This window comes from Loxodonta africana, chromosome 10 (assembly GCF_030014295.1).
Source record: "Loxodonta africana isolate mLoxAfr1 chromosome 10, mLoxAfr1.hap2, whole genome shotgun sequence".
In the NCBI taxonomy this organism is placed as follows: Eukaryota; Metazoa; Chordata; class Mammalia; order Proboscidea; family Elephantidae; genus Loxodonta; species Loxodonta africana.
In genome coordinates this window covers 62,292,646-62,308,495 of record NC_087351.1, presented here as the reverse complement: position 1 = coordinate 62,308,495, position 15,850 = coordinate 62,292,646, and the positions used below count along the sequence as shown (strand labels likewise).

Sequence of the window (15,850 nt, the reverse complement as noted above, 5' to 3'; positions counted from 1 at the left end):
CTATTTCCATTTTTGAAACCTGATATTGAATTAAATTGGATCTAAAAAGTATACATCTTTGTAAATAGTATTTCACATAGCGTAGTAATCAGGAACACCTACACTTATAGGTTAATTGCTATTAATAAAGTTGCTTTTCTTTTATTCCATCAAGTTACTAAGAAATTTATGTTTCTGAGTATGAAAAGAGCCAATGATCAAAATTATTTCTGTAAGTAAAGATTACTTGTCCTGACTTGGTTTCACTGTCAGCAAATACCATCCCAGATTTCAAATATTCTCTCATGGTGTTAGAAGACATACTTCCAAAGATTATGGCTGGCTACTTGCATAACAAGCATTTTATATTTAATAACAGGGAGAGATCTGGTTGCCAGAAGTGACTTGGCTACTTTTAAAATTCTTAGATAAGGCCCTGGATCAAGCTTCTCTGTTTTGATAGGTCTGGTAAAGAATTATACTAAAAAAAAAAAGTATGCTGATTTAAATAAATATGTATATTTTATGTGTTGCTTTTTCAGTATGTTTTAGCAGTAAATCTCTTTATGATTCTCTGTAGAACTGTAGCTAATTGTAAATGTTTATATGGTTTCTTTTATTTTTGATAAATTGTTGAAAATTGAGATAATTTCTGTGTCTTTTTATAGAACTTTTTGTGATACCTCTTACCATGCCTTGCAAATAATGGATGCTTAATATTTTCACTGACCAGAGTTGTTGTTAGAGTCAATCTCTTACTTTTAAAGTACATTTAAAAATTCTCAGTGTTACTTTTTGTTGTTTTTTGATTACAAAAATAATATATATTCATGTTCAGAAGTGAAGTCCAAATATATATCCAAAGATACATATGGAAGTTTTAGAATAGTTTGAATTTCTAAAGAAGACTTTTTAGTCTGTTGTGTTCAAATTATAACACTGTGATCTCTTTTTTTTATTCATATCTAGTTACTGGACCATTATCAGAATTGCAAATTGCCTATGTATGCAGAGAAACTTTACAGGTATGAATGACATTTGCTTATGTAGGTAGAAAAACAGTTCTTGTTTCACAATTGAAGACTCTAAAATGATGATCTGTCCAAAACAAAAAGGAGAAACCAAAGGATTTTTCTGTTACCCTCTTCTAGTTTTATAAACGTATTTCTTTTGTGAATGAGTAGACAGAATTTATTTAAACTGAGGCTGATGCACACAATGGTCATGTGTGGTATTCTGTTTTGTAGCACTTCACCCTCGATTGCAACAAAGCTAAGGAAAACCATGGGTGTGTATTGGTTATCATGAATAAAGTCACTAAACCTATCAATTGTAACAATTGTCTAAACTTTCCCCTTCAAGTTCTTTTAACTTGAATCTTCCCTTAAAGTTTTATGTCTGCAAAAGGAATCTTGTACACAATACGTGAGGGCTTTTTACCCTTTCTCCTGAAATGAGAATAAAGTAACACAATAATAACAAGCTTGTGAGCAGAAATCCTAATTCTATGTGTTACTAATAAATGTCATTGATAGCAGAATCTCTTTTTCTCAGTTTGAAAAACACTGTATTAAACAGGTTTCTTCAGTGCATGTGAGTGCTTTTAGTGTGATAAAGTGGTTGTGAATCCTCAACAGGGATATAAAGTGTGCAGCATATAGCTCAATTTATTTGACCATAGAATCTTTGGTCACAGCCTTAAAAGCCCTGAGGTATTCAGTTCTGCTGTGCAATATATGAGTTTGCCATGAGTCAAAATCAGCTTGATGACAGCTGGTCTTTTTTGGGTTTTTCCATTCAATCAAAGACTATTAGGCATGCAAAGAAGTATAATAAGGAGAAAAATTGATCAAGCAAAATCAACCCAGAACTGAAACCGATGTTAGAATTAGCAGACAAAGACATTAGAGCATTGAGGCCACCAAACACACAAAAATGTGCTGAACATCATTAGCCATTACAGAGATGCAAATCAGATCTACAGTGAGATACCATTTTACTCCCACGTGGAGCCCTGGTGGCACAGTGGTTAAGAGCTTAGCTGCTAACCAAAAGGTCAGCAATTCAAATCCACCAGCCGCTCCTAGAAAACCTATGGGACAGTACTACTCTGTCTTACAGGTCGCTATGAGTCAGAATGTACTCGATGGCAACGGTTATGGTAACAGGTAGGATGGCTAAGATAAATAAATAACAAATGTTGGCGAGATGTGGGGAAATTGGAACCTTTACCCATTGCTGGTGGGAATGCAAAATGTACAGCCATTATGGAAAACAATGTGGCAGTTCCTCAAAAAAATAAAAATTGAAGTACCATATGACCTAGCAATTCCACTCCTAGGTATATATAGCCAAAAGACTTGAAAGCAGAAACTTGTAGACCAGTGTTTATTGCGGCATTATTCACAGTAGCCAAAAGGTGGAAACAGCCTAAACGTCCATCAGCAGATGAATGGATAAACAAATGTGGTACACAGTACTACTCAGCCAGTAAGAGAAATGAAGTCTTGACATGTGCTGCAGTATGGATGGGGCTTGAAGACATTATGCTGAATGAAATAAGTCAACCACAAAAGGACAAATATTGTATAATCTCACTTATAAAAGACAAGAACAGGCAGATGAATAGAGACCAGAGTTTATTAGTGGTTACCACGGGCAGGAGGGAGGAGAAAGGGAAGAGTTATTGCTTACGGAGTACTGAGTTTCGATTTACAGTGATGGAAGAATCTCATTGAATAAGGGTAGGACTGCACAGCTGATTAATGTAATTGCTGTCAATAAGTTGTACACCTGTAAAAAGTTGAATTGGCAAAAGTTGTGTGATAGATACATTTACAACAATGACAAAAAAAAAAAAGAGTAGCTGCTAAGGCCACTCATGCAACCAGACACCTCCTGGGATTTGGTTCCTTGGTTTAGAGGTTTAGGGTCATGGTGACATCCCAGTTACCATATTTTTATGCAACAAAAATACCTCAGTTGGGGGATTTGGTGGCAAAAAATATATATTTGCGTAACAATATGGTAATTGGCCTCCTAATCTATCTCCTGGGTCACTTCATAGTTCCTAGAGTCTTAAAAGCTTGCAAGCAGCCATCCAAGGTATAACTGTTGGCCTCTATTTGTCTGGATCAACAGAGAAAGGAGAAAAATCAGGAATAGGAGGAAGATACGGAATGTGTGGCTAATTGCCTCGTGAACAACTGCCTCCTTTGCCATGAGACCAGAACAACTGGATGGTACTTGACTACCATTACTGAACATTTTGATCAAAGATTCTGTATCAGAATCCTGATCAAAAAGGGAGAAAATGCAAAATAGAATTTCAGATTTTCACAGAATCCAGATTTTCTTGAGCCGTGGAGGCAGGACGACCCTGAAACTATTGCTGTGAGATAATCTTTAAACTTTAAACCAAAAATATCCCCTGAAGTTTTCCTAAAACCAAACAATAGTTTAATTATTAAAGAATGTCTGCCTTGAGCATTGTGCTCTTTAAGCTCTGTCTATGTGGGATCAAATTGACATCGGCAACTCAAAAATTAGATAGGAAACTTAGGGGGCAATGAGTATAAACTCATTTCTTTTAATGGGGGAGGAACAACTTGGAAAAGGAGTGTGAGAATGGTTGCATAACTCAAAGAATGTAATCGATGTCACTGAATTGTACATGAAGAAATTGTTAAATTGGTGTATGTTCTGCTGTGTATATTCTCAACAAAAATATGAAAAAGAAAAGTTATTTACAGGCAGTAGATTCAAGGGCTTCTCCAGCCTCAATGTGTCCAGTGAGTCTGGTTTCCAATATGAATTTGGAGTTCCTTTCCACAGTCTTCCTCCTTTCGATCAAGATCTATCTACTGGGTCCCTGATCAAAATGTTCAGTAATGGTAGCACCATCCATTTAGAAGAATGAACTATTTCTGCACATATTAACGTGAAGGAATCTCAGATTAATTATGGTGAATGAAAGAAACCAGACAGAAAAGAATGCATACAATATGATTTCACTTACATAAAATTCTAGAAAATGGAAATTGATCTATAATGACATAAAGCAGATCAGCGTTTGTTGGAGGTGGGGGTGAGGAGAGAACGGAGGAATTATAAAAAGGTATAATGAAACTTTGGGGGGCTAAGGGTTATGTTCATTGTCTTGATTATGGTGTTTTTCACCGTGTATACATATGCCAGACTTTTTAATAGTGTACTTTAAATATGTGTGGTTTTATTGTATGTCATTTATTCCTCAATAAAGCTATTAAAAAAAAATCTAAGAGTTTTGTTTTGCTCTAAGAGTCTTTGCTTTAATTAATCACTATTCCAGATTGCAGCTTTGTTAATGATACTTCTGTTTTTTTGTAATTTTAGGGTCTTGCCTATTTACACACTAAAGGCAAAATGCATAGAGATATCAAAGTAAGTTCATTTAGCATGTTTAATTTTCTAATTCTATTTGAAGAAATTTTTCTTTTTTTTTTTAAGTGACTAGTGTTTGTATTTTTGTTTTAGGGTGCAAATATTTTATTGACAGACCATGGTGATGTAAAATTAGGTATGTTATCTCAGGATCCTAAAATGTTCTTCAAAATATTTTACTAAACTTTAAAATGATAACATTATATGAGTATAGTATACATTTAATATTCATATCAAGAGCAGCGGTAATGTTCATCTTTTGACCCATTAATTCTACTCATGAGACTCAACTGTAAGGAAATTAATCCTAAAGCTGAAAAATCCATATTTACAGAGGTATTAATGATTGCATTATTTATAATAGAAAATAAAATGCAAACGTAGATCTAACAGTAGAAGAACCATTAAACTGTGATAAATTCACTTATATTATTCAGTCATCCAAATTAATACTGATGAAGAATATGAAAGAGGAAAATCCCCTGATATGTTAAATGACAAAAAATGAACTATGTGTATTTAATTCTTTTACAGCCTTATTTTAAAAACAGCCACAAAAAAGTTATACATAAAAGCTAACTTGGGTTGCGATAAAAAGAATCAGGTGGATGTTTCACCCATGTGTGTTGTTTGTATCTTGCTTTTTCCCCCAAATTAACTTCAATATGGTTGTAATAAAAATATTTTTAAGAATTTGGCTCTTAATGAAGTACATTTTCATTCTAGTAAAATGCCAATAAATTCTTTTCTTTTAATAAGTATGTCATGAACAAGCAAGAGGAGATTTAGATAATTTATGTACATTTTGATAGCTTTAATATCTGAATTATCAATAATGTGACTAAAGGAGGCACTTAGAAATGTTAGTTGTTTCACTGACAAGAACTAAAATTTTGTTTTATTTTTTTCCTACCAGCTGACTTTGGTGTGGCTGCAAAAATAACAGCAACCATTGCAAAGAGAAAATCTTTCATTGGTACCCCTTATTGGTAAGACATTACTATTATTTAATTTAGTGCGTTATTTCTTCAGTGTTACTAATCAACGTGGAGACTTGATAATACAAGTGATACCTAAGTGCAAATCGGGAGACTTGAAAATATACCATAGTTCTGACTTGGTTAGGGAGCTTGCACATTCATTTTCATCATCCAGCTGTCCTTGTGTTAAAGTACAGATAATTTCTTTTGCCCTGGAATCTTTTTTTAGATTTTACAAAAGACTTATATTACATCTCGTAATTTCCTTCTATTGTTGCTTGTATTTTAGTCTGTAACTTCACTTCCTGGTTGTTAAAACTCTTGTTTCCTGCTCTGCTATTAATCCTCACAAAATCCATTGCCACTGAGTCAGTTTCAACTCATAGCGACCTTGTAGGACAGAGTAGAACTTCCCCACAGGGTTTCCAAGGCTGTAAATCATGACGGAAACAGACTGCCACATCTTTCTCCCATGGCTGGTGGGTTCAAACTGCCGACCTTTCAGTTCACAGCCGAGCGCTTTAACCACTGTGCCACCAGGGCTCTGTTTTTAATAACTGGTAGGAAAAAAACCCCAACAAATACCACTTAAATAAAAGTTAAAACAGGTAAGTTAAATTGCCTATGGAATTTTATTCATCTCAGGCCTCTTTCTCTCTTCAATCAGTCCTCACTGATGAATACTCTTTTCTACTCAAAGCTGTCTGTTTTTTTGTACCCTGACTATACCAGATAAAATAATACCGCTTTAGTTTTGCTCATTACCTACCTAGAATACCCTTTTCCTGTGTTTATCTTCATCTCTGCCTATGTGTAAGAGTGGCACACACTTCACCTTTCTTCACCCATGGCAGATTGATTCATCACAGCCCTCCTTCCCACCGTGCCAAGAAGTACAACTGTCCTGGTCAGCCACACTCCTAGCTGCCACTAACTGATTCCAGTGGGCAGAGGAGATGACAACCGTTTGTTTTCCCTTGGCTCCAGCTAAACCTCTTTTCCTCCATGAAACTTGCCTTCAGTTATCTTTCTCCATGGTGATTGTTTTCTTTTACTCCTATACCCATATCTGTCCATCAGCTCTACCCTTCCCATTTCTGGAGAATTTAGAGATGCTAGTCATTGTAACACCCTTAGAGTTTCTCCACAATTTCCTAGAAGGATATTATCTTGATCCCTTTTCCCCAATATAAGAAAACATCATATATTCTTTTAAATATATACCCTGAAGTTTTACTTTAAATATTTTACTGACTAGTATAGATTTCTGTTTTCTAATTTCTTTTGTTCAGCTATAAAAAGTAGAATGAATATAACAAGAAATAGTAAATTTCATATCATTTTTTAAAAATAAAAATATTATAATCATTGATTCCTTCTAGGATGGCCCCAGAAGTTGCAGCGGTGGAAAAGAATGGTGGCTACAACCAGCTCTGTGATATCTGGGCGGTAGGAATAACAGCAATTGAACTTGGAGAACTTCAGCCACCTATGTTTGATCTTCATCCAATGAGGTGTTCTCATTATTTACAATTATGTAGTTATTAATAAAATCTTTGGGAGAGTGTTACATACTGTTGAACTAGGTATTCCAAGCTCATTCTCCAGTGTGTCAACATAATAAAGATGTGTGTGAGGGACTTAGAGGTAATCTTATCTAAAACTTTTCCTCTGGTCTTGCTATTCCTAAAACAGCATATAGGGAGTTGTCTATTCTGTTTGAAGATTTTCCATGAAAGAAACTTTCCTTAATAGTCATGCTAGGCGATAGCAGTTATCATTAAAAAGGTCTTTTTTGAGTCTTTAGGTGTATTCTCTCATCAATTGAACTTGTTTCTTTTTTGTCCTAATTAGAATTTTAAACAAATGCAGATGAGATTTTTTTATATTCTCATTTCTTTCTTTTTTCTTTGCCTAGGGATAATGAAGAGATAGCTGTGCTTTTTGTAATTATCATTTACATTTTAGCATATGTTGTCTCAAATATTTGAGGGCCTTTGGAAAGGTTTTTCAATATTTTGAAGGTAAACATTAATTGGGCTAAGATTTAAACTTTGGTATAAAATTAAAAAGAAAACCAATAGCTTGGGGAAAATGTTCCCCTTAGATATGCTAGAGAAAGGACTAATATTGTGTACAATGTAAGGAACTCATTCAAAGACATCCCCCCCCAACAAAGAGGCAAAAGGTAGATTGTTTATGAGCAAGTACCAGATACTAAAGAAACATATGGGAAACCTTTGACCCCACAAGCAACTGATTATAAAAATACCTTTACCTGGAATGCAGATAAGTATAAACCTTTAGGAAAATAGCTTGATGTTATTTGTTAAGGGCATACAAATGTTTTCAGTGATTCCACTATTTAGAAATTATATTTAGGAAATAATCCAAGAAGAGAAAGTCTAAATGTCTAACAGTAGGTGAATTGTTCAGTATAAATTATTATAGCAGTTAAAGCAGCTATTACATATGTATAAATCAAAGCAGTATGGAAAATTGATTATTAGTAAAAAAGCAGAATGCAGTATTATGATTATAAAAATGTAATTGGTAAGCACTTAGGTAAAATCTAAAAAGAACAACAGAACATTTTAAATAGTTAATATCTTACAGTGGCGGGATTATAGGTCTTTTCTTTTTCAATTTTCCTTCATATGAATCATTTAATAACTTAAAAACAAAAAATAACTTTGATATAATAAAAAAAAAAAGGCTAAAGAATCTTCTTAGAAACCTGAAAGGAGTTTTATAGGAAAAGCTAAAATAGAGCATTTTAGAACTTCCTTCTTACATCCTCCATTGTTCTACCTACATAATCCATGGCAAAATGGGTCAAAAGTGAATTCACGGAGAAAGAAAGTGTTCTTTCAGGTTGGCCTCTGTATCATTCATGTAATATACCAGAGAAAGGGGAATATGGAAAATTACTGTCTAAAAAGAGAAACATCAGGAAATGGGTAGAATATGCTTATACACACAAAACAGTGATAGAGACCAATCTTTGCGTAAACATACAACCTAATGTTAGAGTAACATATTATCTCAGTGTTACAGAATGATAATACAATTATGTAGACATGTGCTTAAGATGCAATACTAGTTATATTTGTAACAGTGTGGTAATAAAACCCTTCTCTAACATTTGGTAGCATTTCCTTGTGAATACAGGCTTCTTTGAAATTTAAAGATCTTCTCTATAGCCAGGAGCAGTTTTCCATGAACTGTCCAAGATACGGAAAACTCAGTTTCTGTATTTATACCAGTTTTCATCAATGCCTACATATGTAGTCATCTTGTATAAATCCATTACAGAGTGTTCATTCTGATCACTAGATGTAGTAATACAAGTATTTTGGTATTGATCTTATTTAACTGAAATTTTTATTTCAGGGCCCTCTTCTTAATGTCAAAAAGTAATTTTCAGCCTCCAAAACTAAAGGACAAAACAAAATGGTGAGTTAAAGAATATATGGATTTATACAATTTTACAATTGGAAGGAACACGGGTTCAGTTCTCTTATTTTATAGATGATAAAATTGAAGTCTAGAGGCATTAAGCAGTTTGCCCGAGGTTACCCAGGTAATTTACTTGCAGAGCTATGGCAAGCATCTAGATTTATTTTTTGGTCCAACACCCCTTTCTGACCTGCTGCCTCTCGTAAGAACTCAAAATCATGTTCTTAGCTTTTTGGCAGCTAGGGTAAGATGTATGGTAAGGAAAGGATTTGAAATATATACAAATGGATATCCAAAAAAACGTATACATTAAGATTTTGGAGATTTATTTATTTTTTGCCCTGCATTCATTTACTCCCATTTACATGCTGACTCTCATGGGTGATGATATGAAGAGGTTTCCCAGATACCATGACACTTAATCAGTCTCTATTGGGTTTCCCTTCCTTCTTTCATAATATTCAAAGGTTGTTTTCATCTTGTACAAAGTAAAGCATTGTGCCTATCCCGATGGTCCGTAAGGATGTCTTCAATTGGATGATAAAAATTAAAAGTTATTTTTCTGGTGATATCTTCCTTATACCTTTAATGAAAGAAACTATATAAATAAAAATTTCCAAGTTCCTAAATTTAGGAATTCTTAATCTACATTATATGAATTTCTTGGTGGTCCATGAGCCCCCACAATTCTGTGTGTATATCCATTTCTTCTGGGGAGGGAGTCCCTAGCTTATTTCAGATTCTAAGAGGCCCCTCCCCTAGAAAAAAAAAGAGAAGGTTCTAAATCACTTGCTTTATGCTTCGTTAGCCTGCCTGTGCATAGTGTTATTAGGAGCCTGACTGTTCCGGGTGGTGCCAGGAGTGAAAGACAAATTACACTGTGGAAGTCAAGGAATTTATATACTGTTGTTAGCTGTATTCTTTTGTATTGATGCTGGTTGCTTTCTGTTTCTGTACCCTAAGTTCCTAGGCATCTGAACTGGAAGACTTTATGGCAGGAATTACTGAACATTCAGGAATGAGTAACTATAAGCTGTTAACAGTAAATTCACAGTCAGATTCTCTGCAGTCGTTAGCATTGAAGAACCTTTGCCAGTCTCAGATACTATCTGACTCCATGCTGTCTTTGCCAAATGAGCCACCAAATACAATGCAGTAATTTGATTCCTCTACAGAGAAGTGCCGTGTGGTTGCCTTCATTGCTAATCACTCGGATTATTCCATCTCTTTGGTTCTTGCACAGTCCCTCCTCCAGTGGAATTTTGGCAATGGTGGAAATACACCTCTTTGTCATTAATTAATAATCAAAACATGATTTCTTTAATTACGTTATATCTTCTCCCTTTCCCCACCTCATGCATGCAGGTGGTTAGAAAACCCTTCTGATTGCTAAAATTGCTCTCTTTGTCCTCTTTCATAAGAAATTCAGTAGCCTTTTTAGGATTTAAATAGTCTCTTACACTACCTCCATGCCATCCGATTCTTGGTATAGCAACAACACTTATTTGTTTTATAAATTATGAAATGAGAAAAGATCATTTTAATTCCTAAGTAGTACCTAGAACACAGGATTATAAATCATATGACACAATCTGCCTTGTTTGATTTTTTATGTATTTTTTAGAGGTTTTATATTACTATTCTTTGTCCTAATTGTATTTTGCTTAAGAAATAAAAAACTGACACAGATGTTTCCAAGTAATCTACTTTGCTTTGGGGTTTAATATTTTGGCTTGTATAGAGCTAAGAGGCATAAGGAAAAAACTATGCATTTCAGATTTGCTAACTGCTTGTAAGTTAATTTTATTTAGTAACACCAAATAACTAATATTAGTGAAATATTTTTGTACGTGTCTCTTTTTATTTGAAGGTCATCAACATTCCATAATTTTGTCAAAATAGCACTAACCAAAAACCCCAAAAAAAGACCAACTGCTGAAAGACTTCTGACTGTAAGTCATTGAAATTTTAGGGGCATTTTCTGTAGTCAGACAACGATTAGCCTATCATTAGAACAAAAGTATTTAGTTTTTAATATAAAAATGTTAATGATCTTTTAGAGCAGGAGTTGGTGAACTCTGTAAAGGGCTAAAATGCTAAATATTTTAGGCTTTATGAGCCATACGGCCTCTGTTGCAGCTACTCACTTCTGCCGTTGTAGTGTAAAAACAGCCATAGGCAATACATATAAATGAATATGGCTGTGTTCCAATAAAACTTTATTTGCAAAAAGAGGTAGTGTACCATATTTTGTCCATGGACCGTAGTATGCCAACCCCTGCCTTAGAGAAAGCTCTTAAAAATGTTCCGTCATCTAAAATTGCTTTTCTTGGCTTCCTGTGTAAATTTACAGGATGCCCTGTGTGTATTTGTATGTTTAAAATACTTTTGTATTAGAAAAAGTCAGTGATTACAACAACCCGAGTTTTATTGAAATGTTACAGTATTTAATTATGTACATTTCTTTGTATGTTAACAAAATTTTACAGAATCAAATGTAATAGAATACATGTGATTTGTATTTTTTTTCCTGTTGTAATAACGGACTGTTCGCAATATTTATTTGCTTATCAGTATAATGACATGGGTAATGAATGTCATTGGTATAGACACGGTTAAAATTTTACCTGTAATGTAGATGAAATAACTATATGGAGAAATTATCCATGTTACAGATTTACCCCACAAAGGTTCTTTAGTTATATAATATATAATTCTGGATTCTCCGTTAATATTTTTAATACATTTTCTGATTTATTTGTATTAGTAGGTTCCCATATGCGTGTCTCTGATAGTTACTAGGAGCTATGGTTAATTAAGAGGTCAGGCTGCTAACCAAAAGGTCAGCAGTTCAGATCTGCCAGCTGCTCCTTGGAAACCCTATGGGGCAGTTTTCCTCTGTCCTATAGGGTCGCTATGAGTTGGAATCAACTCAAGGGCAACAAGTTTGGGTTTTTTTGGATATTTACTAATTGTAAACCACAAATAACATTTTATGTATGTCATAGATGTAAAGACATATTCATGAAATCTTGTTTTGTTTTTGCTTAGCATACTTTTGTTGGGCAGCCTGGTCTTTCTAGGGCCCTAGCGGTTGAACTGTTGGACAAAGTGAACAATCCAGACAACCATGCACATTACACTGAAGGAGATGATGATGACTTTGAGGTAAGGAAGTGTTTACAGCTTAATTTTTAAAAACAAATATTTAATATGGCCTTAGAATTTGTTTTCTAATTGAAGTTTTCAAGTTGATTAAGATAGGTGTAGTACAAAGATTAACAGTGTTCCACTCCTTATCACTGTCTCTGCCCCTCCCCCCCCGCCACTTAGTTTGCCTAAAAATTTGAAGAGGTAGCTGAGATTAGAATCAGGTCTGCCCCTTTCTCCCCCAGAAATCTAGAAGTGGTTGTTATTTATCTCTTCCATGCTTTTAGTGTTGTCCGTTCTTCTCAGACCTCAGCTTCTCAAGTGAAAGTTTGAATTTTCTACAGGACATACAGGACATACATAAAGCACGTTTTTTCCAAGGAATAAAAGTTTTAAGAACATTGCATTGGACTAAGAGAACAAAAATTTAGCCAAAGCACAACATGTATGTATTATTTTTCATGAAAGAGACTTCCTGGATCATTTTTGTAGTTCCTCTGTTACACAAGGAAACCCTGGTGGCAAAGTGGTTAAGTGCTACAGCTGCTAACCAAGAGATCGGCAGTTCAGATCTGCCAGGTGCTCCTTGGAAACTCCATGGGGCAGTTCTACTTTGTCCTGTAGGGTCGCTACGAGTCGGAACTGACTTGACAGCAGTGGGTTTGGGGTCTATTATACAAATTATTACCCTTGTCAGCAAGTCGATTCTGACTCATAGCGATCCTATAAGGCAGAGTGCCATACGTCTTTCTCTTGTGGAGCGGCTGGTGGATTAGAACTACTGACCTTTCAGTTAGGATCCGAGCACTTAACCACTGTACCACCGGGGCTCATTCACATACAGATTATTAACAGAATACAAATAATTTTAAAGATTGAAGTTGAAATTCTTATATAATTTCCTCCTTTCCCATATTTTTGGGAAACTATTTTTTCTATAATTACATGTAGGGCTATTCAAAACTATGGTATCTTTCTCAGAAAATACTGTAGAATTATTTTGAATATATTACATTTAACAGCGCAACTTGTAAATCAAGAGTGAGGGACTTCCTGCTCGTTGGCAGGTACCTGTTTATGCCTGTTTATAACACAACTGTTTTTTTCACCAGCATCTCTTCCTCTTCTCTTGTGCTTCCTTTTTACATCTGTTTCTCTGCATCTGTCTATTCATTTTCTTTATGCCTTTATTTTCCTTTTTATCTCTACTTTTATTTCTAGCCAGAGTACAGAACTAAAGTTTACATGTTATTAATTGAATAGAATTTTCTGCTTCATGTTCTTTAGTTTTTTAAATTATACCTAATTCATATCATAATAGATACTAACAGTGAGTATCCATTGTGTGCCAAGCATTATGCCAAATAATTTCCATGTTGATTCATCTAATACACAGAACAGTCCTTTGAGGTAGGTATTATTAATATCCTCATTTTACAAATAAGGAAATGAGGGACAAAGAACAAAAATAATTTACCTGAGGTCACACAGCTAGTAAGTGGTAGAGCCAGGATTTGGATCCAGGCAAACCGACTTCAGAGTCTACTCCCTTAGTTAATAACACCGTCATTTCTGTATACACACTTAATAAAAATAGTATTTGGAAGATCTTTAAAAGCTAATCTTTTGCTTCCTCATTGCCTAGTATGTAGCATCGTCCTGGCACGTAGTAGGGTACTCAGTGGATCTTTGGTTGAATATCAAATGAACTTTAATAGAAAATATTAAATAAACCAGCCATGCATAGAATTTTTTCCTACTTAAGCCATCATTTTCAGATTTGGGATTGATAAATAATATCATTAATATTCAAAAATTATTACAGCTTAAAGGTAGAATTGTTTGTTACTTGATTCTCCAATAACCGTTCACTGGTTATATTAATAAGTAAGTGTTTCTTTTATTCCTCACACCATTTTGCTGGACTTCCCAAATCCACTTTACCTTCTAAGTTCTCTAATTTTGTTTAAGCATATCACCATACTTTTTCTTCCTTTAAATGCAAAACCTTGTACCAGGCAGTTGAGAACACATTGGTGGATGAGACTGCTGCTGTCCCTGCCTTCAAAGAGCTTATAGTCTCAAAGGAAGTTCAAAAACACATACAAGTAATTTACAAGTATGATAACTGTTATGGAATGGAGTGCTTCAGAGACATAGGGAGAGGAAAGGACTCATTGTAGAAGTAATATTTAAGCTTAAACTCTGAAGAATAAATTGGAATTAGAAGAGTGCAGGCATATGTGTTGTGAGCAGAGGGAATATAGTATGTTTGAAAGCCAAGTGATGAAAGAAAGGGTGGTGCTTGAGGAACTAAAGAAAAGTCAGTCTGGCTAGAGCGGAAAATAAGGAAGGAAGTGGTGGGAGATGAGGTTACAGAGCTAGATACTAGCCACTGCAAACCATAATTAAAATGTTGCGTTTTAAAAGCGTAAGGGCATTCTCCCAGTCAGTAGCTTGTTGTGATGGCTAAGGTTGTGTCAATTTGGTTGGGCTATGATTCTCAGTGGTTTGGCAGTTATGTAGTGATATAGTTTGGGGCTTATATAATGATACAGTTTGGCAGTTATGTAATGATATAGTCATCCTCCATGTTGTGATCAGCCAATCAGTTGTAAGGGAAGTTTCCTCAGAGGTGTGGCCTGCATCCAATATGTATATGGATGTCTGGTAAAACCCACACACTTGCTTTGGATCCTGTATCCGGCTCGTCATCGTCTGACCTCTGGTTCTTGGCACTTGAGCCAGTGGCTTGCCGTATTACCTGCTGATCTTGGGATTCGTCAGCCTCCACAGCCTGTGAGCCAGCAGCCTACTGTCTTACCTGCTGATATTAGATTCATCAACCTCCGTAGCCCATGAGCCAGTGGCCTGGCGTCTGACCTGCTGGTCTTAGGTTTGTCAGCCCCTGCAGATACATGAGTCAGGAGAAGCTTCCAGCATGAAGCCTTGACCCATGGACTTGGGACTTGCCAGGCTCTACAACTCCTTGAACCATTTCCTTGGAATAAATCTTTCTCTCTCTCTCTCCCCCCCTACATGTATGCGTGTGTGTGTGTATACACATACATACATGTATGTATATATGTGTGTGTGCGTATATATATATATATATACACGCACACACACGTACACATACATGGGGAGCCCTGGTGGCGCAGTGGTTAAGAGACTGGCTGCTAACTGAAGGGTTGGCGGTTAGAATCTACCAGCTGCTCCTTGGAAACCTTAGGGGCAGTTAGACTGTTCTACAGGGTCACTGTGAATCAGAATTGACTCAACAACAATGATATATATATATACACACACACGTGTGCTTTGCTGGTCTTGCTTCTCTAGAGAACCCAGAGTAAAACACTTGCCTTTTCACTTTTTTGGTAAAGTCTTTTGATGAACAAAAGTTTTTAATTTTTATGAGGTGCCATTTATTTATTTTGTTTCTTGCTGTCTGTACTTTTTTTATTAGATAATCCATTGTTAAAAGCTAGACCTGACAGCGTTGCACCTGCTTTTTCTTCTAAGAATATCTTTGTAAACCATATATCCAAAAAGAATCTAATAACCAAAATATTTATGAAACTTTAGTCACGAAATCAAACAATGCACTGCATTGGGCAAATGTGCTGCAAAATAACTCTTTTTAAAGTGTTAAAAAGTAAAGATGTCACTCTAAGGACTAAGATGTGCCTGACCCAAGCCATGGTGTTTTCAATCGCCTCATATGCATGCAGAAGCTGAACAGTAAAAAAGGAAGACCGAAGAAGAATTGATGCATTTGAATTATGGTGTTGGTGAAGAATGTTGAATATACTATGGCCTGCCAGCAGAACAAACAAATCTGTCTTGGAAGAAATAAGCCA

General features: G+C 35.3%; 1 protein-coding gene across 5 annotated transcripts in view; it reads left to right on the top strand.

Moving 5' to 3' along the window:
* Positions 1-15,850, top strand: part of MAP4K5 (mitogen-activated protein kinase kinase kinase kinase 5) — a 142,767-nt gene that overhangs the window by 89,354 nt on the left and 37,563 nt on the right. For all 5 annotated transcript variants that reach the window (XM_064292453.1, XM_010588626.3, XM_064292455.1 and 2 more), the window contains 8 exons: positions 949-1,004; positions 4,354-4,401; positions 4,495-4,537; positions 5,318-5,390; positions 6,764-6,895; positions 8,775-8,837; positions 10,711-10,792; positions 11,892-12,008. In XM_064292453.1, the coding sequence (XP_064148523.1) occupies positions 949-1,004; positions 4,354-4,401; positions 4,495-4,537; positions 5,318-5,390; positions 6,764-6,895; positions 8,775-8,837; positions 10,711-10,792; positions 11,892-12,008 (614 nt within the window). The remainder of the gene's footprint in view (positions 1-948; positions 1,005-4,353; positions 4,402-4,494; positions 4,538-5,317; positions 5,391-6,763; positions 6,896-8,774; positions 8,838-10,710; positions 10,793-11,891; positions 12,009-15,850) is intronic.